The sequence below is a fragment of the Nothobranchius furzeri genome, chromosome 6 (assembly GCF_043380555.1).
Source record: "Nothobranchius furzeri strain GRZ-AD chromosome 6, NfurGRZ-RIMD1, whole genome shotgun sequence".
Lineage (NCBI taxonomy): Eukaryota > Metazoa > Chordata > Actinopteri > Cyprinodontiformes > Nothobranchiidae > Nothobranchius > Nothobranchius furzeri.
Window position 1 is genome coordinate 60,395,801 of NC_091746.1, and position 27,500 is coordinate 60,423,300.

A 27,500-nucleotide genomic window follows, 5' to 3' on the forward strand; every position below is an offset into this window, starting at 1 on the left:
TTTTTTTTTGCAGGACCTGAGTTAAGATGGCATCTCCCTCTTTGATCCAAGCTGTGCCCTGGACATTGTCATAGATCTTAGCTTCTCTTGATGGATGAGGGGACTTCTCCTGCTTTGTTTCTAATGACTTTCAGTGTCCGCCTTTCTGTCTCAAAACAAGGCTGGAGGTCAGAGAAGAAACGATGCTTGGCAACATAATGAATGGCTTAGAGAATAAACTGTGAAAACAGAAAGATTTCTGGTTGCTGCCGTGTGCAACGAAGGGCGCCCGGCAATGCATTAGACAATTTCTCTTCTTGTCTGCCCTACAAGAAGTCTCTTCCAGTCGAGTTAGGAAATGGTTTAGATGTTTTATTTTAAACCATCTTTGCTTTAAATGAAACAAAGACAGCATGGGGCCGTCATGGTTTTGCTGCTGGTGAAGCAAATAACATCAAGACTTTTAATGGTTGTTTCCACCAGGTGGGGATGTTGTTCACAAAGTGTCAGGCAATGTTGCTAAATGATTCATGACAGGGGAGGGGGGAAATCATTTTTCCTCAGATGTGGTTTACTTGTTTAGACCCGAAGGGCTGTTTGTTTATTGAACTGTTAATTATTAGCAAGTATAGAATAAAGGAGTAAACACACCGATGATAATGAGCACTGTTTCTGCAGAGACAGGCCCACGTTGTGAATGTTCTGCTTTTCATGCAGCGCATCGCTCTTGGCTACAAAAGTGACACGAAGCGCTCAGTCTGCATCCTGCTGATCTCATGGATGACAAGCTTCTTAAAGAAATGTCAGAAATAGAATAATCAGTGGCTACGGGGTTTACTGGGTACAAAGACACAAAGTGGGAGGAAGTGAAAGACATCCTTGATCTGATACATAAAAGTTTGTTTGCAGAGTTTCCCACGAGTTTCAGGTCCCAGATGAAGTGTCGATGCAGCAGCACGAGCATCCTAATCCGCTTTATTTTTCATGACGCACATCAAAGGGTATCCTCCAACAGTTTGCCAAATATTATAAATATTTTTCAATTGTCATAGATTAGCAAAAATCACGAACTAAACAAAGGAAGCTGTTTGTGTTTCATGGTAAGCAATGCTGCTGTGAATTTGTGAAATAATTTGGCTTTAGAACAGACAAATGGTCCTGAGCCAATCCTCTGGAAACATATTTAATAAGGACATTTTGCATCAGTCTTCTAGAAGAATCTTTATGTTTGGCTCATTCATGTGCAGGAAGTGAAAACTAACGAGCACGTACGATGAGCCCCTTGCAATTGAGTACTCCACTGAGTCATGTAACAACTTTTTAGACTTCTTTGTAGACAAGGTAAGGGTGACAAGGGCCTCTATTCCACCACTTAAGCACGCCCCCTATGCAGATCTATGTGTTCCTAAGGCACTGGAGGGTTTTCAACCATTAACTCTTGCAGAACTTGAGAATCTGGTCGTGAGACTTAAGCCGACAGGGGCGGTAACTGATGTTCTCCCGGCAAGGCTACTGACAGAAGTTTTTTCTGTAGTGGGTAACCATGTACTGCAAATTGTAAATACCAGCTTGATTTCTGGGGAAGTCCCTTGTCCCCTAAAACAGGCGGTGGTATGACCTCTGCTTAAGAAATCAGGATTGGACCCCACAATCTTGTCCAATTACAGACCTGTATCTACACTCCCTTTCATCTCAAAGATCATAGAGAGGGCTGTGTTTAACCAACTGACATCTTTTCTTCAGGAACGGGAAATTGGAGAAGTATTTCAATCTGGGTTTAAACCCTTTCATAGCACTGAATCGGCGCTGCTTAAGGTCCTTGATGACATTTTATTGGCAAATGATTCTGGTGATGCTGTGGTTCTGGTGCTCTTGGACCTGTCATCAGCCTTTTGATACCGTTGATCATAACATCCTGGTAAAACGGCTGGAGCGGTCTGTTGGCATTACGGGCCAGGCACTTCAGTGGATACGATCGTACCTGACTGGGAGGAGTTTTTGTGTGAGGTTGGGGGACTGTTCCTCCGATCTGGCTGAGCTGCCATGGGGAGTTCCCCAGGGATCGATTTTGGCCCCACTATTTTTCTCCTTATATCTCATACCCCTGGGTGAACTATTTCGTAAACACAATGTGTCATTCCATCTCTATGCTGATGATTGCCAGGTCATTTTTCCAATTAAGCGTGGTGGTTTATGCACCATTCAACCTCTGTTGGACTGCCTTGAGGACATCAAGCAATGGCTGGCTCAGAACTTCTTCTGTTTCAACGAACACAAGACTGAAGTTATTCTGTTCATGCCACCAAAGACCCCAGGAGGTGCCAAAGGGCTTGATTTTGCCACTCTGGCACCGCATCAGAAGGCGGTGGTCTCTAACTTAGGGGTAAAACTGGACGCAGATCTCAGATTTGATGCTCAGGTGAACAGTGTTGTGAGATCTTGCTTTTTTCATCTACGCCGCATTGCGAAAATTAAGCCATTTCTGTCCCATAATCATTTGGAAACTGTAATCCATGCCTTTATTACCTGCAGGCTGGATTACTGTAATTCGCTATATGCGGGGCTTAGACAAGCTCCAGTAGCAGTTCAGAACTCTGCAGCCCGGTTGTTAACATCTACCAGGAGGTCTGAACATATAACACCAGTCCTACGTGCCTTGCGTTGGCTCCCTGTTTTTTATCGCATCAGGTTTAAGGTCCTCCTGTTTGTGTTCAAGGCGTTAAACACAGGGGCTCCTAAATATCTTTCCGATGTCATCCACCAGCATGTCCCGGTGCGTTCCCTTAGGTCAGCTGACCAGAGATTACTAACTGTGCCTAGGTACAGCCTGAAGTCTCGTGGTAGTCGAGCTTTTTCAGTACTTGGACCAAGTCTCTGGAATGAGCTGCCAGCCCATGTAAAACAGGCCAAGTCATTAGAAACCTTTAAAGGAAGACTGAAAACACATCTGTTCTCGCTGGCTTTTGGACGTTGAAGTTGGTGGAAGTAGGCCGGATATGGAATGTGAACTGGCACTCAGGTTTTTGTACTGTATTTTAAAATGGATTTCTTATTGTATTTTTATAGGATTTATTACGGTATTTTACAGGGATTTTTTAGTGTATTTTAATGGATTTTTTAATGTATTTTAATGGTCATATCTCTGTCCTATTGTGTGGCATTTTATTGATGTACAGCGCTTTGTTTGTCCATTCTGGCCATGTGAAAGCGCTCTATAAATAAAGTTGATTTGATTTGATTTGATTTGATTAAAAAACACATCACTGCTGGTCTTTTAATGTAATACAATAGTAATGCTTATGAGTGATTTATAACAACTGCACTATTACCAGTTTATTACACATTTACAAAACTTGTTTAACTGTGAAGTGTTCTAGAATTTTTCATTGTGTGTTTCCCATAAAATAGGCATTAAGATGGTTGCAATATTCTCCATCTTTGGTTTCAAAAGCATAAAATGCAAATGTCTTCATAAGCATGTAAGCTAATGTTTGCAGCTGCAGTTCAGTCACCACAGTAAAGTGATGATGGTATGCTGCTGACCTCAACTCAGGATGCTGTGGTTCGATGGGCAAAGTACCCTTACTCCAACCCTTACCTCCTCGATCCCACCGGCACATCTTCCATTTAGGAAGCAGAGTCTGGGGACGTTGCGTCGGGCTCTCCAATGCCTGGTGCTGAGGTCACTGAGGTGGTCAAAAATATCTTGTGACAAGGCCACAGTTGGGAATGAGATTTGCCCAGAGTTCCTTAAAGGTATGGCAGAAGATGTTTCTGAATTTCAGGAAAGAAAAGCCATCTCCAAATTGTGAAAAATAATACACATGAGAGAGAATGCCCAGTTATCCTCGTGCACATTAAGTAGCTGCCGGCCTTGCAGCACTTCTTCTTGCAGTAATCTGAAATGAATTTCTCCAAATAGCACGCCGAACTTTAGCTGACCTGTTGAGCAGAAAACCGGCGACAGAGTTGTCTGTGGAGAGCCCAACTTTCGCTTTGCGCATGTGCAGGAAGTGAAAACTAACGAGCACGTACGACGACAGGCTTGTGTGAATGGTTCACCAGAATGATTGACGGTTATGCAGACCAACGGTTCAGATGATCCGCTTGGAAGAACAAAATTCTCCGCTATACCTTTAAGGCTCTGGATGTTGTGGGGCTGATTTGGCTGACGCGGCTCTGCCTTATTGGATGCACTGTTGCTCCTTAACTGGGTGTGATACAAAAAATGTCTAACATGAAGAAATAAGATCATTCAAGCCCTGAAAGCATCACACCCCTGCTGACCTACAATCCTACAACATCATGTCTGGTCCTCTGGGTCACCCTGACCCATCCTTATAACGTTCAGCGCTCTGCATTTCTCTGTTAGGAAACCCTTCTGTCTGACCAATTATTGTTTTGGTGGATCCTGACCCTTATGAATGGGATTATACCAAACAGCTGCAACTTCAGGAGGTGCTGTGACTCCCAAATCTGAAAGCAATGTTGTTTGTTTTTATTTTTTCAAATGTTGCTCATTCTTTATGCTTAAAACTCATTGATGCTCAAAGACTGATCATTATTGTAGCGTTAGACTTTATAGCGTAACGACTGCATAATTACTTATGACCAATAAGATGTGATGATTCCATGTAAATATGAAATATCAACCTGATTGATCTTTGAATGTTTAACCAGAAGAGTTTAGAATTCTTTGCTTGTTCAGGGATCATAAACACACACATTACCATCATCCGCAACATGTTGCTCACTTTGTTGATGCTGATTATTTTAATGTTGTGTAATTTCACAAATAGCTGGTTCTGTTCTACTGAAACTGATACATCCAATCACCAGTCTGCTCCATGTTGGTGGTCATGTTTGTACGGACACTTAGAAAGGTCATGTTTATGCCAGTGATGCATTAGAAAACCAATGTTCACATGTCTTCATGCACTTGAACACCATTTTTAAATGTTCCAATATTCAATTCACACAGATATCCACCTCAAAATATTTGGTACATTAGGAATTAAATAAACATGAAATTTTAGGAAACCTTCTGGAAATTTGAGCTGTGCATAAATTATACGTATGCTCACAGTTGTATTCATGACAGTCTGAACTGCATCTTTTAAGTAAAACAAAAGCCTGTAAGCTTTTCTTCAGAACTTCCTGAATGGCCTCTGTTTAGAGAAATAGTTTAAATCTTTTTCAGGAGTCACAATCTGCAAATCTGCGCTGCCAAGACCAAAGCCTTTATGTGTTGTCTTTAAAAAGCTCTAAGCTGAAGGATTTCACAGCATTACATCTTTCTGAGAAATTATTAAGAGTTTTCTGCCAAAGTCAACTTCTAGATTAAAACACATTTCAGTCAGCCATAAAAGATATCTCTAAAGATGGAGTCAAGGTGGCACAGCAGTTAAAGTAGCTTTCCAGAATTTGTCCCTTTCAGAAATTATGTATGATTATTCAGAAGTCCGTAAAAGTGATTATCTCATCATGTACTGTGATATAATGTAAGCAATACGCCTTTTTCTTTTTTCTTTTTTCTTTTTTTTTTTGCTAAGCACGCCCCCTGCCCTGCAGGGCTCCTCGCAACAGAAAACTGAGCACCAACCAGAACTAACCAGTAGCATTAGACTACCGCTTAAGTGCTTCAAATTTAAGGATGTACCTCGGCTGATCCAGAATTGATGAACTTTTCACGGACAAACATGTCTTTAAAATATAAATATACGAGAACACAACATGACATGAAAAGAATACTTGTGAAACGACGTGTTTTAGCTCTGTTTGTCCGCTACAGAAACACATTTATAAACACCAAACGTGAAGTCGTCATCGTAAAAAAAACAGATCCAGAGACTATTTGTGTGATATTTTCATCAGCCACATGATGGTACCATCGGATAAGAGAAATACTCCGGAAAGAGACATTAAGTGCTCCCCGTAATCGGAAGGTTGCAGGTTCAAGCCCCGCTAAGGCTGCCGCTGTCGTTGTGTCCTTGGGCAAGACACTTAACCGACTTTGCCTGCTGGTGGTGTACAGAGGGACTGCTGGCGCCTGTGTGACTACAATGTAGCTCATTACCAGTGTGTGAATGTGTGTGTGAATGGGTGAATGGCTGATTGTAAAGCACCTTGGGGGGTTCCAGGACTCTAGAAGGCGCTATATCAAATGTAGGCCATTTAAAGCAAGAAAGTACAAATGTTTTATTTCAAAAGTCACAGTAAATAATCCCCTCGGTTCCTAAGTGTTAAAAAACTGAAGTTCAGAGCATCTGTTTCAGAATGACGCATGTTATGTAAAAGATTAAAAGCACACTTGGCAGTTTTGCACCCCCTAATGTCTGTTTAGTAGAAACAAAAGTGAAACTCATCTCCTCGCTGTGCATTCGTCTATTTAACACCTTAATCTAACAGCTGCAGTGTCTCCTCAGCCTCCATTAGTGTCTACAGGAGTGGTTCATCACTAAATCAAACAAATCAGCTGTGTTCACGATCTAAAATACACTGCTGGAAGCAGACTGCAGCACCAGGCGTGTCAGCTCTATTTATTCTTCTATGAAGTTACAAGTGTGATATGTTGGCCACAGGAGGCAGTGGGGGGTCTGAGTAACTTTTCATTAACCCTGTACTGGCTCAAGAAAATGATTAAAATAAATGAAAAGGTTGCATTGTATACCTTAAAAATGTTTGCGGTTAGAAAAATTTATTTTGTTTAGATTTTTTAGTTACATTTTTTGTAAACAGTTTGGAAGACAATTTCCGTGCAATAACAGTTTTTTAAGTCGTGTTTGGACAAATCACATAAGGAGGCGATAAAATAGATTCTGATTCTTAGTGTATTAAAAGAACAAAAATGTGGGGGTTTTTTTACATTTAGATTAAAATACTTTGGTTCAACTGAGGCCTGGTTCATCTACCTGTGTTTTTGTTCTGAGCTCTTGGGCGGTTTTGTTTACCTCCTGCCTACTGACACGTGGAAACAGGAGGGGAGGGAGGTGAGGAGAGTGCGGGGGAGGGAGGACAGCAGATTATTGCAGCATCAGTGGCCGGTGTCCACATCATAGTTCCTAATACAGGAGTGATTCCTTTTCACTACCCTGTCCTCTCTGGTCAGTGTCACCAGCTCTCCCTGCTGCGATCCCAGCTTCCAACCAGCGTTTGATCATGTCCGTGTCCGACTTGGAGACTCCAGAGGATGGACTTTACGGTAGGTCAAGCTGGACGCAGTCCAGATCGGTCTTTCAAACTCAAACAGGATATTAACTTTTTGTCTTCTATTTGTACGTTCACTACTTTAAATGAGATTTTTTAATCAAAGTAAACAAGAAACGTGTGTTTTCAGTCTTTCTGCAGCTCAAAGTGGAGACAAGGCATTTACCAGCTTGTTAAACTCTTTCTACTGTCACAGTTGTTGTTATTGTTGTTGCCACTGGCATTGTGTAAACGGATTTTCTGACTCACCTGTTTGCATCTCTGTAAGCCAATTAAGATGTGAAGATTTCCTGACACTTATAGCCCCACCATGCCGGCTGCACGTTGCCCGGCGCAGGGCATGCTGGGTAAAAAAGGTGGACAAACGAGCCAACAGTGTTTGAGAAAAACCCTCAAAAACGGAGGGTAGAGTGAAACAAATTCAGACAAAGGGTAAATTCTAAAAAATACATTTTGAACCTATAAATGACTGTTTTGATACACACATTACTGACGTGATTAGACTCAAACTGAGAAGAACATTTTACACTTAACCAGACTGCTTTAACGGGGGTCTAGGCAGTTTTGGCTTGCTTTTAGCACCCCCTAGTTTCCGTTTGTAGAACCAAAAGCAAAACCGATCTCCTCGCTGTGCATTCTTCTTTTTAACACCTTAATCGAACAGCTGAAACGTCTCCTCAGCCTTCATTAGTTTTTACAGGATTGATTCATCACTAAAGTAAAAAAATCAGCTGTGGTAATAATCTAAAACATGCAGGAAATGTGCTGGAACCAGACTGTAGCACCAGGTATGTCATCTCAATTTTCTTCTTAGTCCAACAGACCGAACCGGCTACTCTGAAGTTGCAGGTGCAATATTGTGTAACCCTGTAAAGGGTCGTTTTAGCACATACTGGCTCAAGAAAAATATTTAAAATATGAAAAAGTCGCTAAGTTTCCCTTTAACTCAGATGTCATCATTTTTGCAACTTCTTCAGCTTAAAAGCATGAATGCCCTCATTGTCGCTTCATATTTCTACTTGTTTTGCTTAAATGTTTAGATCTTAATTAATTGTGCTACAGTTTACGCAAAAAATCTCATCCTGACCCAAATAGGACATTTTTAAATTCACACTCAAAAGGTAGCGAACATTACAGCTGTTGGTGCGTGACTGCCCTGGTGAGATTTTGCACATCCGACAGAGGAACTAAGTTTTAATGTGATGTGTTTATTGCCTTGGGACTAAAAAGTTTTTAGGGTAATGTCTTACTTTCTGCAAAAAAAAAAAATAATTGCAAAGAAAATTGCAAAGTCAGACATAAATCCTTGCATCTAATGAGTTGAAAGTAAGATAATACATTTTTAATAAGGGCCATTCTTAAATAAATTAGTTTTTAAATTGTGTAATTTTTGTTTAATCTACTAGAAATAGTGAACCACTGGTTACATTTCTAATTACTGTAACTGATGTGAAAAGGAAATAAAAAATGTATGCTTGATTTCAAATTATTTTATGCCGAACATATAATTAACAGGAAAGTTTACACGTTTCACTTCTGAACATCACCATTTTTAAAGAGGTGCTGCCTTCCAGAGCGATGAAGATAATGAATTCTGGGAAGCAGTTCATTGAGTTTTTCAGCATCCAACTTCCGTCCTCGTTACATAAAGCTGATCTGGCTGCAGCACAGATGAATGTGGAGGATTGCACCACAGAAACTGATTTAGTTCTGCAGAATGGCTATAGATAAGTCAGGCAGCTACACAGTTATGTCATAACTCCCCTCTTTAGATGGGATAACTGGGGCAATGGCACAGTTCCCTCTGCCCTCCGACCCCCCTCTAGCACGGTGCCCACCCATGCTTTCAGCCGTTCCGCTGATGTTTGTGTGAGTGCACAGCTCATGAACATGCACAAAGTGAGGATTACAGAACAAGAAATTGTGGTGAGATTAGGTGAGACGCTTAGAAATTGTTTTTCTGCAGAGAAACAGGAGGACATGAAAGGGTGAATGGCTAATCTGAAACAGAAATAAGATCTTACGTAAGCAAGCATGCTGTCAGCCTGAGTTAGCTGTGGCCTACTGTTTAGCTCATGGGCCTGTGCACGCCACACACACCAGCATGCACGTCTAAATCCTTCCTGCTCCTTCATCCAGTAAGCCTCTGGGTTCACTCATTCATACAGTTTGCTGTTGATGTTTCCAGAGCTCATCCACACATGAGTGGCACCATGTTTACATCTGTTGGTGTTTCCAGTAACGTATTTGGTGTGTGTGCGTCAGCCAATCAGAATCCTTAGTTTGCCTGCTTATAGGTTTTCTGAGGTCACTTCAGGTCATCTGTGACGTCTGTGAGTCACCAAACGTCAGTGCACATCAACATGCCCATTCAGTGTCCACTCCAATCGGAAGCATTTAAAAAGGAAGCAGAAGAATTTTTATAAATAAAAACATGCAGCAAAATGAAATGAATAAAAATCAACTAAACTGGACAGATGTTTGAGCAATTATCCACAAAATGTGCTAAAAATCTTTTGAATAAATATTCACAGAGGAGATGAGAAAATATCAATATTATTATACTATGGGACAAGGTTTTTGAGAGATGTAATGTGCACATTACCCCACTAGGTGTCACTATGTCTTCTACACTACCTCTTTAAGAAGTTACTGTAAGCATGTTCAATAGGCTTTACGTTTTGAGTTAAAGTGCAAAATCATAGTCATTAGGTACATGTTTTACCTCAGCCTGAAAAAACTTGTTTTCCTTCATTTTTGTTATCATTCTGTAATATTTTATATCACTGGATGTAAAGTTAGATGAAAAATAAAAACTGGGGCTATGTCTGCAAATAACAAACTTAATACTCCATCCATGGGAATCATCAGTTGCATGAAACTAAAATGCACATGACTGTTTTCTCTTTTATGACATTTTCATTAAATCTTTGTTTCCATCTCCTTTATTGTATTTTTATTACAGTTATTTGTGTTGGCTTTTTTTTATGAGGGTCCTGGGTCGAGCTAGAGGAGTTGATTGCAGCCGTGAGCCGCAGGGAGAGTCTGACAGGATCTCAGGACAGCATCTCCACTGCCCTTCAGGGGGAGCTAGAGAGGATCCTTCTGGAAGCACAGCTGGAGTGTGAGAGGAGTCGAGACAGGTAATGCTACAGTTGCACTATACTTCTACAGCGTTTAGATGTTTGTTCTATTTTAGTTCATTCTATCTTTAAGCTTGTGTTAATTGTTAAAACCCTGTTTGCTGTCCGCAGTCCTCCTCTAGTGGTGTCATCACAGTCTACCAGTTCTCCCAGACCCACCAGTGAACAGGACAGTGATTGTGTTCCCATACAGGTATTCATTTCCTTAACCTCTTCCATCCTGCAGCCTTGTGCTCTCAACCTGGCAGCACCTTCCTATTGCATCTATGCCTACAGCTCAGTAAAACACTCTTGAAAAGAAAAGTCGCGTCTAAGATCATCCAGTTCTCTCTGGGATGCAGCTACTGCAGAAAAACTGTAAACTGTTTTTGCTAGAGAGTTTCCAAAATGTCTCAAAATATTAAATATTTTCAATGTCCTTGAGCAAATTAAATGGTGTTATTGGCTTGTCCAGGATTTTAAACACATGCAAAAAGTTTTCTAGATTGGTAAATCATTTAGGATTTGGGATCACACACGTGAGTGCGTGCAGCATTCTGGGATGTGCGCAGACGTGTGGATGGCCTTACGAGTGTAAACAAACCATAAAAACAAACAGTACGTCACAGAGAAGAAGCAGATTTGGGTGAAAGGAAGCCTTAAACAACATGTTAAAATCCAAAACATAATGCGGAATATTAATTAATTTATTTATTAATTTATTTATTCGTTTGTTTATTAACTTATGTTTCTAGAGTATAAACCACTTGAGATGAACCATCTCATTTCCAAGTGGGTCCTCTATACAAATCTAAACAAATAGTAAACCAAGATGGCAAACAGTATTTCAATTCCACACACTGAAACCACAATAGTAATAATAATATTAATACAACTTATATTAATAATCATCATAATAAAAATAATAGATAAAAAGTTAAACACTAAATAAAGATAAAAGTGAAAAATCCAAATAAAAAACAATTACAGATGGGTTTTAAATATTCATACAAGGAGATTTTAAACTGAACATACAGAGATACGTTAAATAAAGACATCAGGGAACGATATATGGACAAAATCATTATAGCATTATAAATTATTTGGATCCCTATATGAAAGACCCACGACTGGAGCGCCGACGGCAACTTGTTGCCCCTGCAGCTCTGCATAATGGACATTTTTGGCTATCTTGTTTTTTGTGTAATCGGATGCAAACATTCAGATGACAGGTAAACATTTCATTTGCTGCTTTTTCTAGTAAAACAATCAAAATCGTTATCCCACAGAATAGGTGCGCTCATAGTAGTCCATCGGCATGTGTGTGTAGTCAAAGAGTGTGTGTTGTGTGTGCATGTTGTGACTGAAGGAAAGAAACAATGTATAGAAAAATGTAAACCATCTGTAATATACCAGAATGAAATGACTCCAGAGGGTGATTTTTGGTCTCCTCATAGCTGCGATCCAAGTGAGCCGACGAGACTTTGTTATGCTAGATACTTGGTCTCATGGTTGTGCCTCCAAGCTGGAAAACAGAGAAAAATAAGCCAGTTACTCACTATTATTCCCCGGGCGATCAGGTGTTGCACCCCACAACACAGCAACGATTTACCACAGTTGCGTAATATAATAAAAACATAAGATGATCAGATTTTCTGGCCATAACAAAACTGCAAATAAAGCTTGACAAGTTTGCTAATGAAGACACAATTAAGACATGAGAGTTTGAATATGGAACATGACACTCTGCCGACATCTAGTGTTTAGAGGTGGTAGCTGCCAAAACAGAAAACAAAATATTTTCCAGCAGTTGGGGCGTTGGTTCACTGTTGACATGTTAAGTGACCAGCCACCGCCATGTCCAGTGACAAATTGAACAGGGTAAGGACTTGTTTCTACTAGTAAGTTTATCTTACAACAGTATTTACTGTTAGAACATCTTCTGGGCTCAGGATCTGTTGCTTGATTTGTAGAGTCCACCATGTTGCACAGTCCCAGCCTCGCGTTGATGAGCTGACTTTTTAGCACAACAGTGCCCCCTAGTGGCTGGTAGATGTAAACATAAACCCTGTGTTGTGCCCGTATATATGTCGATGGTTGTGCCTGACAAAATTTTTTTATTTCATTTAATTTAAATATAGCTTTTTATTAATTGTTCACTTTTAATAAATAAATAGTTGTGCTTTTTATTTATTATATCTTTGCTATTTTAACAAACATTTGTGTCATTTTTGTCTTGTATTTTTTTTATCTTATCTGTTTTTCTTTGATGTAAAGCTAACTGCGTGTCTGTTGCTGCTACCTCTTGGCCAGATCGTCGTTGTAAATGAGAATCACTTCTCAATCGACTCATCTGGATAAATAAAGGTTAAATAAATGAAATTGTTGTATAATTCCAAGTTTACATGTTTTCTCACAAAGTTCCATGCCTGCACCTTGTTGCATAATAGTTTAAACTGTGCCATCACAGTTTCCCACTTTTATGTGCAACCTTGCAATATTGTGTAGTTTTTACTATTAACAGCAGAAATAGCTCAGAACGTAAAGCGGGTTGTCCGGTAATCGGAAGGTTGCAGGTTAAATCATGGCACCATCCAGGGAATGTTGCAGTTGTGCCCTTGGGCAAGACACTTAACCCAGATTGCCTGCTGGTGGTGGTCAGAGAGACCGGTGGTGCCAGTGTTCAGCAAGCCTCGCCTCTGTCAGTGTGCCCCAGGGCAGCTGTAGCTACATCGTAGCTCATCCCCATAGTGTGTGAATGTGTGTGTGTGAATGACTGATTGTGATGTGAAGCGCCTTGGGGGGTTGTGGAACCCTAAGAAGGTGCTATACAAATGCAGGCCATTTTTTACCAATTCACCAATTAATTTCTGGAAAAATCCATCGAAATGTTATTAAACACGTATAAAATGATGGCCAGTTGTTGAAAAGTATTGGCGGCTTTGTAACATATAACCAGAAAAATCGGGTCTAAAATACATGGGAGCCTCTAAGTCTCTGGGAGACGCCAAATTAGACGCCATATTTCCTTCTACAGGAGCCCGTGAAGACAAAGCACAGTTACTGATTTGTAACAAAAGTTTACAAAACTCTCGCCATTCATGAATGTTTTTTTTACCCATTTATCTCTTCACTCATTGCCAGTGATGAAAGAGTCTGATGCTGTTACCATTTTGCTGGAGGTTGCGCTCCCAGGAATTTTTGACCCTAATGACCCTCTGTTGGTACGGTTTTACTCAAACACAAAAATACAGCTGATTTAGGTATGTACTGCCCACTGTCGCCAGGGAAAATACACACCGTCATCCGCAAAATTACCACATCGCTATTCTGCATTAATAACTCACACCATGGCGGCATTTCAAGGCTCGACTACTGCAATGCACTGTATGCTGGCCTTAGTCAGGGTGCGGTAGCACGCTTGCAGTTAGTACAAAACAGCCGCTAGGTTTGTGACAGGCAGTAGGCGGAGGGAACCTATCACCCCTGTGTTGGCATCCCTTCATTAGCTGCCTGTGCAATACAGGGCAAAATTCAAGGTCTTGGTACTGGCATACAAGGCCTTACACGGAACTGCTCCAGCATATCTTGGCAACCTTTTGCACGGGCATGCCCCCTTGCGGGCCCTTCGCTCAGCCGGCAGGGAGCTGTTGATCGTTCCACGCACTAAGTGCAGGTCACGGGGGGACTGTGCTTTCTCTGTGTTGGCACCTGCACGTTGGAACCAGTTGCCTTTGGTGGTACATCAGTCACCCTCATTGGGGTTTTTTTAAAACTCGCCTTAAGACCCATTTTTTTGTCAAGGCTTTTCAGGATTAGCTCATTTTACCCGGTTCTTAATCTTTTTCTGGATTTTATTTTTTGCTTTTACTCTCTTCTTTTAATTGATTTTATGCTGGTTTTACGATTGTTTTATTTTATTCTGATGGTTTTATGTTTTTATTGTGTTGTGTTCAGCACCTTGGGCGTCTGCATTGGTCGCAGAAGGGGCTTTATAAATGAATGAAATGAAATGAAAGGAAATATTTGCTGGCATGGTGTGTCTTCTAAAAAGGGCTAAGGAGAGGAGGAGAGTTTAAATTTGAACAGCAATCGATCCTGCTTCTGTTTCCCCTCCGCTTTTGGAAGAATCTAAAGGCCACGCCTAATTACCGTACACCTGGTGGAGTCACCAGAAAGGTAAAGCAATAGCCTGATGTAGCATCATTTTTATTGGATGTTTTTTGTATGTTTTTCCAGGAGGAAGCTGAGAGGCGAGCAGACACAGAATGGGTTTGGAATTGGTCCAGTAGACCTGAAAATGTGCCTCCAAAGTAAGATTCTGTTTATCCACAGCAGGACTGCTGAGATTGAATCGTATTTTACTGAAACGACTGTGATCAAAGATTATTCATTAAAAGATTGTTTGTACAAACAAACAAACAAACAAAATGTGTTATTGGGGAAAGTTTAAGCTTTCAGATAGTAGGATGTGAAAAAAAACATCAAAAATGAATAATTAATAAAGTTTTGTTTTGTTGTTAGAAGTACTTGTAGGCCTGGTTAACTTGTGAAAACATCACATTTAAAATTCTCTTTCAGTGTGTTTGTTTGGTTTAAATCTTACATCACATCATGGTTTTAGCTTTCATTGCATATGAATCCTTTTACAGGCTTGAATCCTCCTTGTTTTTATTTCCCCTTCTACACCTGGCGTTAAATCTCTCACATGTAGAGGTTCTGACTGGTCCCACTGTCAGTATCTTCCCCTTTGTCAATCTCTATATCTATACTTCTTCCCTTTCAGTCTTTGATCCTTTTGCATCTCAACTCAACTCAACTCAGCCTTTATTTATAAAGCACCTTGCAGTCATGAGCATGCCTTTTGCATCTCTTATCCCTCTCGACTCCTCGCTTCTGTCTTTGCAGAGAGTTTGTGTTTCAACACCCGAAACAGCAGACTTCCCTCAGCGTTAGGAAGACCGAGGTGATGAAAAGAGGAATCTTCTCATCTGATGTTCTTCTCATTCTTGTTCCCTCACTTCTGGCTTCCCATCTGCTCACACTCGGAGTCGGGTGAGATACGGGACTTAACCCAGACTGGTTAAGGGAGAGGTTAGCAGTGTCGGGATCAAAGTAGCAGAACTCACATTGTGAAAATGTGCTGCTAGTTTTATTTATCTATTTAAAACAATACTATTTATTTGCTTTTGCATGGAGGAATGCCATAATTCTGTCATGCATCTTATGTACAGTAATTAGTTTGGGTCAATGTGTGTGATCCTCAGATATTAAGGATGGCTAAATTAAAGATCTACTAGAGTGGTCTGCAACCTTTGCAAACCAAAGAGCTTTTATTTGTCATTACTCCATTTAACTAAAACTTCTTATGCGCCGCAGCTGTGGCCAGGCTTTACCACTGGATAGGTGCATTTCCACCAGGCGACTGCGAAATGTCCTAGAAGTGTTGCTACAATTAATTTTTACGCTCTACGCTTCCAGAATACTTAAAGCGTAACAGTTAAGATCAGGCCAGAAAGGAAGTCAAATATAAAAACAGTGTCAAATATACAGAAACTTTCAAAATAAAAGTCACATGTAGAATTTCAGTTGCTTAAGTATTAAAAAAAAAAGAATGTCGTAGCTAGGTAAAAAAAAAAACAGAAAATGAACCACATACCTTTTAGGATACATGTTGTCATCTTCGTCTTTGCTTGTTGTAGCCTGAACTGCCGTTTCACATCTGATATTCCAGGTGGGAAGAGAACTTGTGGGTTAAACAAACTACTTATGCATCCAGTGGAAAGGCTGGGAATAGGACCTTTTGAAAAGAGACAATTTCTATATTTTATTAATTATTTACTGAAGAGGATTGGGGCCTCTGAAAAAGCTGTCTTTATTTCTCAGAATTCTGAGATTAAAGTCAGACATATTGTTTCTCCTCTTCTGTAATTTTCTATTTGAAGAGATTTGTTGTCATTTTTTAAAAGCCACCATTTTGTTTCTATCATCAAGTTTTAAAATTTAGAAAGAGATTAACTTTAGCAAAAAGAGTAGGTATTTTTTCTCCTGTGAAATGTGGATGCTTGTGGAAACTGATGTAAAAATATAGATCTAAAAATATTGCTGCTACTTTTAGTGTCATTCCCTTATAGAATTTTTATGCAAATGTTCCATGAAAAAAGCTGCATAAAGCTTCAATTTGGGTTATATCTGTATTTAAAAACATTTTTTTAAATATTTTTTAGTTAAAATTATTAAGAGCCATGTTAGCTCCAGAGCCACAGGTTGCAGACCACTGGTCTGGGAGAATAAATGTCATTTGACAATATAAAAAGCCTTTTAATAAAAACAACTTCCACTAGGACCATGTGTTTTTACAAACAAATGATAGAGGTTGTGTTACGTTAATGGAAAATTACAATCAACATCATTTAGCATGATTACTCATTGAGGTTGGAAACAAAGAGTTCACATTTTTAGTAGACCTGGCTTAAGCAGGGTGACAGTGAACAGATAGGAAGTGTTATTTTATTTTTCAATTTTTTGTATTTTAATTTCATAATTTGTTTCCCAGGACTTATGACGACTGGAAATAGATTTGTGTAAAAAATGTCTCTGGCTGTTGAGTATGTGGGGGTTGTATTAAAATATGTCTCTGTTGTAATCTGCCACCGCTGTGTTTTGCTGTTGTTCTGTCACCTACACACACCCAGCTTCTTGTGATTTTAGCCTTTAGAAGAAGGGAAGAGTGTGTACTATTTGGAAGGCATAACAAAAGAAAAGATGTCTTAAAATGCTGAATATTTTTATAATCAATGGGACCTAGATTAAAATTATGCGATCATGCAGTCAAATACACCGACAATTTGTGAGAGGAGTTATTTTTAGCCGCACACATTTTTATTGTCTGTTCTTTCCTCTTCTCAGGATCTACATAGGAAAGCGGCTGGCTGCTTCCACCACCAGTACGCTGTAAAGATGGTTGATCTTGGTTGCTAACAGTCTGCCCAACGAGGTCACAGTTCACCCTCCTCCCCACACTAATTCGCCTCCGTCCCTCACCACGGAGCAAACATAGGACCTGCCTGTATATCCCTCTGTCTGTCCAGCTGTGTTTAATTTTTTCGCTCAGTCTTTCTTGTCAAATGTGCTTGTGGTAGAGCTCAAGGAGCAGATGGATGCTGACCAATGAGTCGGACTGAGGTCAGTATCACATTTCTGCAGAGTAGCACTGATCTCAACAGGCTGAAGCCCAATCTCAGGGAAGGGATTACCCAGAAACGAGAGCAAGAGGAGAATAAGAATGATGCAGCACTTTGATAAGAGGAGAATGGAACAGAGTGTTCTGATAAAATCAAATAGATGATGGTATTCTCCCAATCTTCGATAAAGCAAGATGTCTGTCATCTATCCAGCGTAATGACCCTTCGTATGTCTGAGCTGCTACAAGGGGCTTTGGGTTTTTACCTTTGATGAGTCTAACGTAGACTTTCTAGCTGGCTGAGTGAATGTAGGGAGGGTTGTGATTGCACTCTTTGTTCCACAGACCAATTAAATATTTGACCTCTGACAAAGACAGTCATGATTCCATTAAACGTTACTCCTCAGAACCTAAATGTGCCTCTCGGGTCTTTTATTCCTTTGCTTCAACATTCATCCTGGCTGGATTTGTAGCACACATGTTCATCTCGTTAAACAAATGAAGGGAACGTAAAGCGCTTCGAGCAAGCCAAGCACAAAGTTCTGCTGAAGTAAGCTTTGGCCCCCGTGTGAAATGTATTTTTAGTTTGTGGTTTTGGTAGTCTGGAGGTAATTTGTATGCAGTCATAGACAACAAAAATGAAAGCATTTTACAACCAACTGCACTGTTAACGACCTGTAAATGAACCACAGCAGCTGTTTAATCTTTATTCCTGTTTCCGTGTGAGGTAAATCACTGCAAATGACTCTGTTGGCTTGTTCCGATGACCTGTGTGTGTGTGTGTGTGTGTGTGTGTGTGTGTGTGTGTGTGTGTGTGTGTGTGTGTGTGTGTGTGTGTGTGTGTGTGTGTGTGTGTGTGTGTCATGTCTAACGGTAGTGCACAAATCTTATGACATCACACCATCCTTCTGCATTTGTCATTCTTTACCTCACACAAATCCTTTTTTTAAAACAAGCTGCTGCTTCAAACCATCATGGATTTAAAGTTTTATTGCTTTCCTATAAACTAGAAACCTCCTTAACATCTCGTGAAAATGCTCAGCTGCAGGAGTTTGAATGGAGGCTTTTGTCGAGCACACCAAATGTAAACATTTCCATTTGTTGTTCGACCCGGCCAGGCCCAATGAGTTTATCAGCCTTCAGCACAGCGTTTGATGTGAAAGGTCCTGCTGAGCTTGTTAAGCCACTTTGAGACACACCAAGCTGACGATGCAACATCAGGCCAATGCAACAACAACCACAAAGCACCTGGTTTCCATCCACAGACAATTACAATTAAAAATACCGTGCACACGACATTTTAAAGTAAATAGTTTTGGCAGCTTTTTACATCAAAACAAAAACAAAAAGATCTTTCAAGATCTAAGATGACGGTTGTTTTTGTGTTGCTCATTTACTCCTTACATGTTTCCAGTAATCGTAATGTTATTAGTGATCCATGATGATGATGCAAATCTTTGTTGTATTTTATTTTGTTTTTTTCACCTTGATTATTGAAAACGCTTTAATCATTCTGCTATTTTGCACCATGCAGCCTCTACAGTAGCCTTGAAGGGACAAACCAAAAACTGGATTTAAAAGAGGGGTTTTAAAGATTGTTTTATGACAGACCATACACAGTAAATAGGTGTACGCTGTTCAAAGATGTGCAATTGCTGTTGTATTCTCTTGATTGAATCAACTGAAGAACCTTAAAAGTCTGAGGAGTCACACTGAGGTTTATTTACTGAAATGTTTTTAACTCTCTCCGGCTCAAAATAAGTTTTGATAATAGGATGAACAACCAAGTCCTTCAGGGCTAATTCTGAGTTAAAAACTGCTCATGAAATACGTTTGTGGAGTTACCAGGTAGGTAGGTTTTAATCAGAATCAGAATCAGAATCAGAATGAATTTTATTGCCAGCGCTCCAGCGATCCAGAACATGGGAACTTGACTCCACAGTACAGCCTGACCAAGATAACACACACACATATAGACAGGACAGATACAGGCAGACCACGAGAGCAGCCATGATGGCGCTTAATGTTGCAAATCTGCAACGCCTGCCTCCAGAGGGTTAAACCAGCAACAGTCACAGCAATATGGTGTAAAACTACCCTGAAATGTATGTGTGTACTGCTCCCTAGAACTAGGAAACTACACACTGTCACGTTAAAGGTGCAGGAAGCAAGAATAGGATTGTGTGGTCAAATTTGGGTACTGCAGTCCACGTATCAAAACAAACGAGTCCGCTTCAAGCAACAGTTGCCAGTTATTGATCAACACCAAGAAGATTCTAGATGACAAGCAAAGACGAGTCACACACAGTAAGTTAATACGTACTTTTTGCACGTTCATTCTGTGTGTTTCATTCAAAAACATTACGGTTTTTTGTTAACACAGCAAAACTGTTGTTTTTTTCTTGACTGCGGACGTTTCGGCTATCACTGTAGGCTTCTTCAGAGCTTTGTCGCTGTTCCCGTCACTTCCTTCTCCACAAACAAGGTAAAAACATCACTTTTGCTGTGTTAAAAAAGAACTGCAATGCAGTAAAGTTGATATGTAGATAAATACATTTCACTGTAAAATTGAGTTGTTGGTATTTGAAAAAAGTAGCTTGAGATATCTTTAGAGCCAACTCTATTTTTCTAATTCACTGTGAGCATTGTTAGCTCAACGTTAGCCTCTAGCCTACGTTACCCAATGTTGAAGAAAAACAAAAAGAATGCCATGGCTTTTTTTATTTTTTTAGAGGCGAAAAACTCACAACCCCAGAAGGAAATCTGTTGATTTTAGACCTTTTTTTTTATTAGCTCACTGTAAAATGTTTATTTAAAGTTTAATTTAATGTGTGAATTTACCCGACCAAAAACAAAGACATGCAAGTTAATTTTATCGTGCAATGTGGTGAAATGCATAAATGACTTTTTTATTTTTTATACCCATTTCCAAGCTTTTGAAGCCCAATCCCATTCCCTTTCTCTTAATGAATGAACGTAGGGATTAGGAAAGGCAGAAATGCATTTAGGGATTGTAGTCTTCTCTGTAGTTTACATCAACGTGATCTGGATTGTCAGTCTGTCAGTCTAATGTGTAGTAACTTCCTGCTTCATTATCCCTCCAACCATTTACCCTTTGCTTAAGACAAGCCGCCAGCCACAAGTGGACCAGTTTGGTGTAAATCTTCGTGTTCTTATGTGGTTACATCCCCTGTTGCTGTGATCTTCTGTGACTTCTTCACAGCAGGGGGCCGCGTTAAGATCTGTCAACCCTGCAACTTCCTGCCAGAAAGAAGAGACAATTATACAGAGAGCAACCTTAAACACCATCTGTGATGTTCCACAAGTGTGAAAAAAGTCTTCGAGATACATGTGGAGCACTTTGTGTTGTGAAAGAGAAATTCTGTGTCAGAGGAACGGGAAAGCGGTGACACAATTTGAAATAAATCTACTCATTTTCTGGCCTTGCACATCTGTCTCTCTCTCTCTTTCTCTCTCCCTGGGAAATACATTATCTTCCCACTTCTGCACCACTAGACAGGAAAATAGTAAGTTTCAGTTTCAAAGAGTTTTGGATGCAACAAATGAATATAGCTGAACTGGCGCGGCGGCATCTGTGACTCGACATTAAAACATGGGCACTAATACAATCTCAAGAAACTCCACTTGACCACATGGTGGCTGTGGCCCACTTCTCTGCCAAAGCACTTATTTTGAGGAATAGTGGGTCATAATTCTATGTAAGAGCCTGACAAACTCCTCCATAAATATCAGACATACAATTGAACGCACAAGACCAAAGCAGTAAACTCCAACTCTATGGAGCTAGGATTGGAACAATATTACAAGTAACTTGTAACAGTAACTTTCTTTTTGTAGCATGTAATTCACATTTTATAGCACGGTACTTTCTTTTGTAATACATAATTCTCATTTTGCAACACGTACCTTTCATTTAGAAACATGTAATTTTTGTTTTGTAGCATTTGCCTTTCAATATGCAACGTGAAACTCTCAAAACACAGATCTGTCTACAGATACAAAAGTAACATGTAAAAAACATGTTTTCCCAGTTCTAGCTTCCTTTTTCCAAATAACCAATTACAGGTTTTGTCTTATCAGCCAATCATGTGTCTTGGATCCAACAACCAACTCTAGTTCAAAATATAAGTTCTTAAGCAGTTCTTAGATTAATTAATCGGTCATTGGTTCTTTAGGAAAGGAAGCTAGAATTGGAACAAAATGTTTTGTAACACGTAGATTTAAGTTTTGTGACTGTAGACTGAGATGTTTGTTTTAGCTGTAATTTGAAACTTAAACTTAATTTTTTTGTAAGTTAGAAAATGAAAGTTTCATGTTATGTAACAAAAGTTACATGTTACAAAATGAGAATATGTGTTACATGAAAGTCACGTGTTACAAAACGTGAATTGCTACAAAATATGAATTACCGTAAATCCTCTAATACAGGCCCGGGTCTGTATTTGACTCAAGCTCATCAAGCTCCAGGCCTTTATTGGAAGGAGGGCCAGCATTAGAGGCAGGCCCCTATTTCTATTTGAGCAAAATGAACTAATGGTACGCTGGAGTTTTTGACAATTAAAATTGCGCCCACATTTTCAAAGTTAAACACATTTCTTTTAACAACGGTAGTTTCTGCTTCAGCCCTCTCCCCCTCCCCCTGCGCAGCGGCCGCAAACTCACTGATGCGCCTGCAGCCTCTCGGAGTTCCTGCTGCTCTAAACATTAAAATAATTATTTCATTTTCTGTTCCTCACTTCTGATTACCTTCAATGGTGTCTGTTTGTTGCTACCACCAGGTACAAAAACTAACTTGTTTTTATTTGACTATTTTTCTGTCCTGTCTGTTTATTATCTTCCTGCATCTCCTCTCAATCCTAAAGAGAAACTGCTACCTGGGTTCGTATATATTCACCTTATGAGTTACCTTTGAACTGCAGTTCTAAAAGATCTACCGACCGCAAAAACAGCGGAGTGCTCGCTGCTTGGTGGCCGCATCAGTGATCGGTGCGTCACCGGATGACAAGGTGATGCGCCCCGCTCCACAGCGAAACACATCAGGCGCAAATAAAAGACAGAAAACATCAAAGGAAATGAACCGACATGAACGATCGCGTGTTAAATTAGTTTTTGAGGTGGCGACACCTGATTTTATAATGTTACTGTGGCCGTGCTCAGGACGCAGATCTACCGACCGCAAAAACAGCGGCGTGCTCCCTGCTTGCCGCCTCAGTGATCGGTGCGTCACTGAAGCGGCAAGGAAATGAACCGACATGAACGATCGCGTGTCAGTACCGACGCTCTGGCACAGCGCGTTGCCCCCCCCACCCCCCCACCCCCCCACCCCACCCCACCCACCCCCCGAGCGCAGGAGCTTGTCACCTGCTGATAGCAGGCTGCTGTCTTTTCCGAGGGCTGCATCTTGCCGGTCATTTTCACGTGACAGCGACTAGTCGATGACAGGCATAAAAAGTCACTATAGTGAAGTCGACTAGTTCATACAACCCCTATTGCTCCCCAGTGTTCTGCAGCGCACGTTCTCTTTGAACTTGATATCAAATTTTCGCCTCCTCTTCGTCTCCGCACGGTTAAAGTTACCCTCGTGGTCTATCACTGGCAAATCAAAAGTGAGACGATGACACAACTGCCCCCCGTACTTGCTTGTTACCACATTCCACCCGGCCACAATAAGAGACCGGCCATTATTCACCTCCGCCAACTCCGACACTGGCCAAAATATGAGACCCGGCCGTTAATTGAATACAGGCCTGTATTAGAGGATTTACGGTACATGCTAAAAAATGAAAGTTATAGTTACAAAACATGTTATAAGTTACAAAACTTAGTAGAACTGACATGTATTATTGTCCCAAACGTAGCTCCACACAACACAAGAACTCTTTGGGTGTCAGTGGTTAAAATTATGCATAAAATTAAATAGTTTAAAATCATTTTTGATTGAATAAATAAATGCAAAATATCAGGAAGCCCACTGTACCTTTAACATTAAGTATGTACATAAAATGACACAATAATAATGTTAACCAGGAACACGGCAGCAATCTAACTCATTAACCTTGTCTTTGTAGTATGGAGGTCCAAAGAGGAAGGGAGGGTTGATTTTTTAAATGTGAAATTATTTGACCCCCAACATTAAACATGTGCTTGTCATCACATGTTTCCAGCGCCTGATTACACTCCAGGAAGGAACAATAATTGCTTCCACGTGTCGTTTTATGTTCACTCCTCTGTCATGCAGGGTGTGTGTGGCACAGACGTGGACAACAGTGTGTGTCTCCACAAATGACCCAATGTCTCTTTTTGCAGATTCCCACTGCACTGTGTACCTGCAGAACTCAGACAGGACTGGTCTCGGTGTTCCAGGAGTCTGAAGGATTAATAGAAGCTCCTGGAAAAAGAGTCAGTGAAGCACAATGCACCTCTGTTAAGTCTGTGTAAACAAGTGGTTCACCATTGTGTAAGTGTGTTTGATTTTCCTTAACATCCTTAAAATGATCCTTTTTGCATATTTTCCTGGTGACGAAACAAACATTGTACTAAACGAACATCAGGCAATGTGCCCTTCTCTATAGAGATTCCACCCAAAAAGCAAAAATATCTACTGATGTTCTGATCTCAACAACACACAGAAAACAAACAATAAGGGTGCTAGTTTAATCACTTTTCATAAAAGTTAGATTATTTCAGAATTTCCATTTATAAAAGTATTGATTTTTGTTTTATGGTGTATTGATCTGTAGTTGTATATTTATACACTGTAATTAGATCTAAGTATTATAATCAGAAGTGGTTGTTTTTATCATCAGGGAGTTTACTTAAACACTCTGTATTGACTGAGAGACAAGAAAAGAGAGAGTTGGGATCGTTTAAGAATCTTTAATTTCTATAATTATAAATTCTTACAATCTACCAGGACTATCTCAATGATGGATGCATATGGATTTGGATGTTTCGTGTTGGTGTGTGTGTGTGTGTGTGTGTGTGTGTGTGTGTGTGTGTCTGTGTGTGTGTGTGTGTGTGTGTGTGTGTGTGTGTGTGTGTGTGTGTGTGTGTGTGTGTGTGTGTGTGTGTTGTTCAGAATCTCTAGGCTGAGGTAGCGAATCTGGTTGTTATGACTAGGCTACCACGAGGCTTCAGAAGCTGATGACATGAGCCGCCATTTTGCCGTAACCACGTACCCTGTGGAGACTCCCGTGTAGATCAGGAAATGCCAGGTCCTCGGACCCTCGGATGTACTGAAGCTGGTGGAACAGCGGTCGCAGCACTACAAAGCCCGTCTGTGGGTCGACTCCGGTAGCAGTCGGCAGGCGTCAGCGAGTTCACTCTTATTTTGAAGGAACGTCGTCTTGTTGTTCAAACGACAGAAATCTCCAGCTTGACAGTTCTCAGCTTAAAATAAGAAAGTACAGCTGGCCAGCCTGTAACTTTCTTAATGATGACGATGGAAATCCTTAGGACCTCCAATTGAACAAAACTGAGGTTAAAATGGAATTGAACATAAAATGGCGTTGCCTTGTTTTATATGCCCTAATTGTTTACAAATCTTAGTAAACCGGATTGGACAACTTTCATTAAACAACCCAGATTCTGCCCTACGACAGATGAAAGTTCTGATTGGTTGAAAACAATGTGTCATGCGTTTCCATGGTAATGTAGATCAGTCTGTCTGGTGCAGTCCTGTTTATTCATTAAACACATAACTCATGACATCTTTATTTCACAGATCATTCACCTGATTATTAATGACCAACATATGCTCTGATTAGCTTTATCACGAATAAAGTACTTTGATTAATTAATGGAAAGTGTTCTTCTTCTCTTCTTCTGTCTCTTCTCCTGGAATGTAAACATACTGAAACAAGCGTCCGACCTTGGCGATGTTACTGTGTGAAGGGGCAGCTGTTAAGGGCAGACAATTATAATATTCATAACGCTACAATGGAAAGATGATGGGGGGAGGGGGGGTTAAACTATCTTTTAAAAACGCTTCAGAATTTTTTACACAACAAACATTGTCATTATTTAATTTATTTATTGTTGTTATGCTAAGATTTTAAGAGAGTCAACACCTGTTTAAAGGTACAGTAAGTAGGAATTCTACTGTGAAATAATCACTACAGTTTTTCTCAGTCGCTTTGGTGCGTTTCTCAGAACACTATTAACATTTGCACAGCAGTTAGTGCATTTCTCAATACAATTAGTGCAAATTGCAAAACCTAGCGGATAGCCTGCAAAAGCACGTCACATGCTCAAAATTGATAATCCATTCCTCAAAAGCAAGTATTCATGTCAATGAAACCGTCAGTGCCATCAAAATGAAAAGTCTTGAGACCATCTTTCTGAACAAGATAGTCAAATGACTTTGTCATGTTAGGGTTAGGGTTTCGCAATGCAGCGAGGAAAGTATCTCCTGGAGTGGCGAATCCGTCCTCGCAAGGACTCTGCTGTGATGTCATCACAAGCTGCATCCATGGCTGCTAGCAGGGCCATTTGGGTATGTGGATGCCTGTCATACCCCCCCCCCCCCCCCCCAGTTGCCTCTTTAAATATGACATCATTATCATTATGCTTTAAACTAACTAAACATAGAGGTGGCTTTTCAGAATCATCAACCGGGTTTGGGTTCAAACGAAATGTAAATGTTGTTTAAATTAAAGCTTCACAAGTCTGAAGACGGCCTCGCTCAAAGCTCTTTAATGCTTTACACAGCGTGGTCAAACTAAAGAACGTCTGGGTATCAGAACTTCAAATCAAAGTACAGCAAAGCTTTTTAATGTGAGCTCAGAATAAAATAAACTTTAATTTTCTTGTGCAGACGTTTTACCACCAAATTTATTTAAAAGTGTGTCCTGAGAAAAACATGGACATCTGTTCCAAATTTTGCACCAATTACCACTGCAGATGTCAAGAACTTACACAGAAAAACTGATGGAAGCAGATGAGGAGAGATCAGGATACGATTTATCTTCTGAAGACGTCATGACGAGATGTCTATCGGCTGTTGAGGACAAAGACTTGTTTGCCAGGGAAGTAATTATACAACTAAAACAGAAACTGAAAAAATAGCAATACAAAGAAAGTAAAGGTGGTGGGAAGGTGTTATTCTGACTGGGTGTCGAGTATCACGTGATTTACAGCAGCGCAGTTCAATGAGGTGTCTAGGTGAAACATCTACTGAGGTGGACTGAACCAGTGATCACAAGCAGATGGTGTGTGTGTGTGTGTGTGTGTGTGTGTGTGTGTGTGTGTGTGTGTGTGTGTGTGTGTGTGTGTGTGTGTGTGTGTGTGTGTGTGTGTGTGTGTGTGTGTGTGTGTGTGTGTGTGTGTGTGTGTGTGTGTGTGTGTGTGTGTGTGTGTGTGTGTGACTGAAGGAGCAGCTGTATTTTCTGAAATGGTCCAGAGCTGAACTCATAGTTTAGACACGGAGAAGCCATCCATCAGACGGTGGCTTAGTGGGGGTTTTCATTAAGTTGCCTGCATAATCCTCTGGAAGCATGCTGTTGTTGTTTTAGACATTATACGTGCTCTCGCTGCACTAAGATTAACCCAAAAAAAAGGCCTTCTCACCTTTCATCAGTCCTCCAGCATAACGGTCATGTTGTTCCAAGAAATGCAGGTTTGTGTTACTGAGTCCACAAGTAAAAACATTTTGAGTGATTTTGCAGAGCGTGGTGGTCAGACGGTTGAGTAAGGTGAATGGCATTTTCTCCTTCCCATTATTTTCTACTGAAGTTCCTGACAAGCTCTGTAAAGAATTCAGCTCAGACAGAAATATGTTCGGTTTGAATGTCTGAAGGACGACGAATAAAGCTAAACCTGTAGACTGTGCCTCATTGAAAAAAAACAGAATAATTTTTAACTTACTGCATTTGATGTATAATTTGTATTCACAGTCTTTCCTCCACTGGGTGTTTCATCATAAACCAAACTGGCTCAAGGTTTTGCAGAATAAATTGGGTCCCAGATGCAAGTGCGTTTAGGCCTCCTCT

At 40.3% G+C, this 27,500-nt stretch overlaps 2 protein-coding genes across 2 annotated transcripts in view; both read left to right on the forward strand.

Annotated features, from left to right (window-relative positions):
- Positions 1-27,500, forward strand: part of LOC107373312 (homeodomain-interacting protein kinase 4-like) — a 745,746-nt gene that overhangs the window by 597,907 nt on the left and 120,339 nt on the right. The window lies entirely within an intron of this gene.
- Positions 7,003-17,905, forward strand: zgc:73226 (BCL2/adenovirus E1B 19 kDa protein-interacting protein 3). Its single transcript, XM_015942978.3, has 6 exons — positions 7,003-7,180; positions 10,178-10,328; positions 10,440-10,521; positions 14,547-14,620; positions 15,216-15,362; positions 17,217-17,905. Exons 1-6 carry the CDS (start codon positions 7,138-7,140, stop codon positions 17,263-17,265), a joined length of 546 nt encoding a protein of 181 aa, XP_015798464.3. The 5' UTR covers positions 7,003-7,137; the 3' UTR covers positions 17,266-17,905.

Coding starts and splice junctions, on each gene's coding strand:
- zgc:73226 (XM_015942978.3), top strand. CDS start 7,138: ATGTCCGTGTCCGACTTGGAGACTCCAGAGGATGGACTTTACG. Junction 10,329..10,439: donor TGTGAGAGGAGTCGAGACAG/GTAATGCTACAG, acceptor TGCTGTCCGCAG/TCCTCCTCTAGTGGTGTCAT. Junction 15,363..17,216: donor CTGCTCACACTCGGAGTCGG/GTGAGATACGGG, acceptor TCCTCTTCTCAG/GATCTACATAGGAAAGCGGC.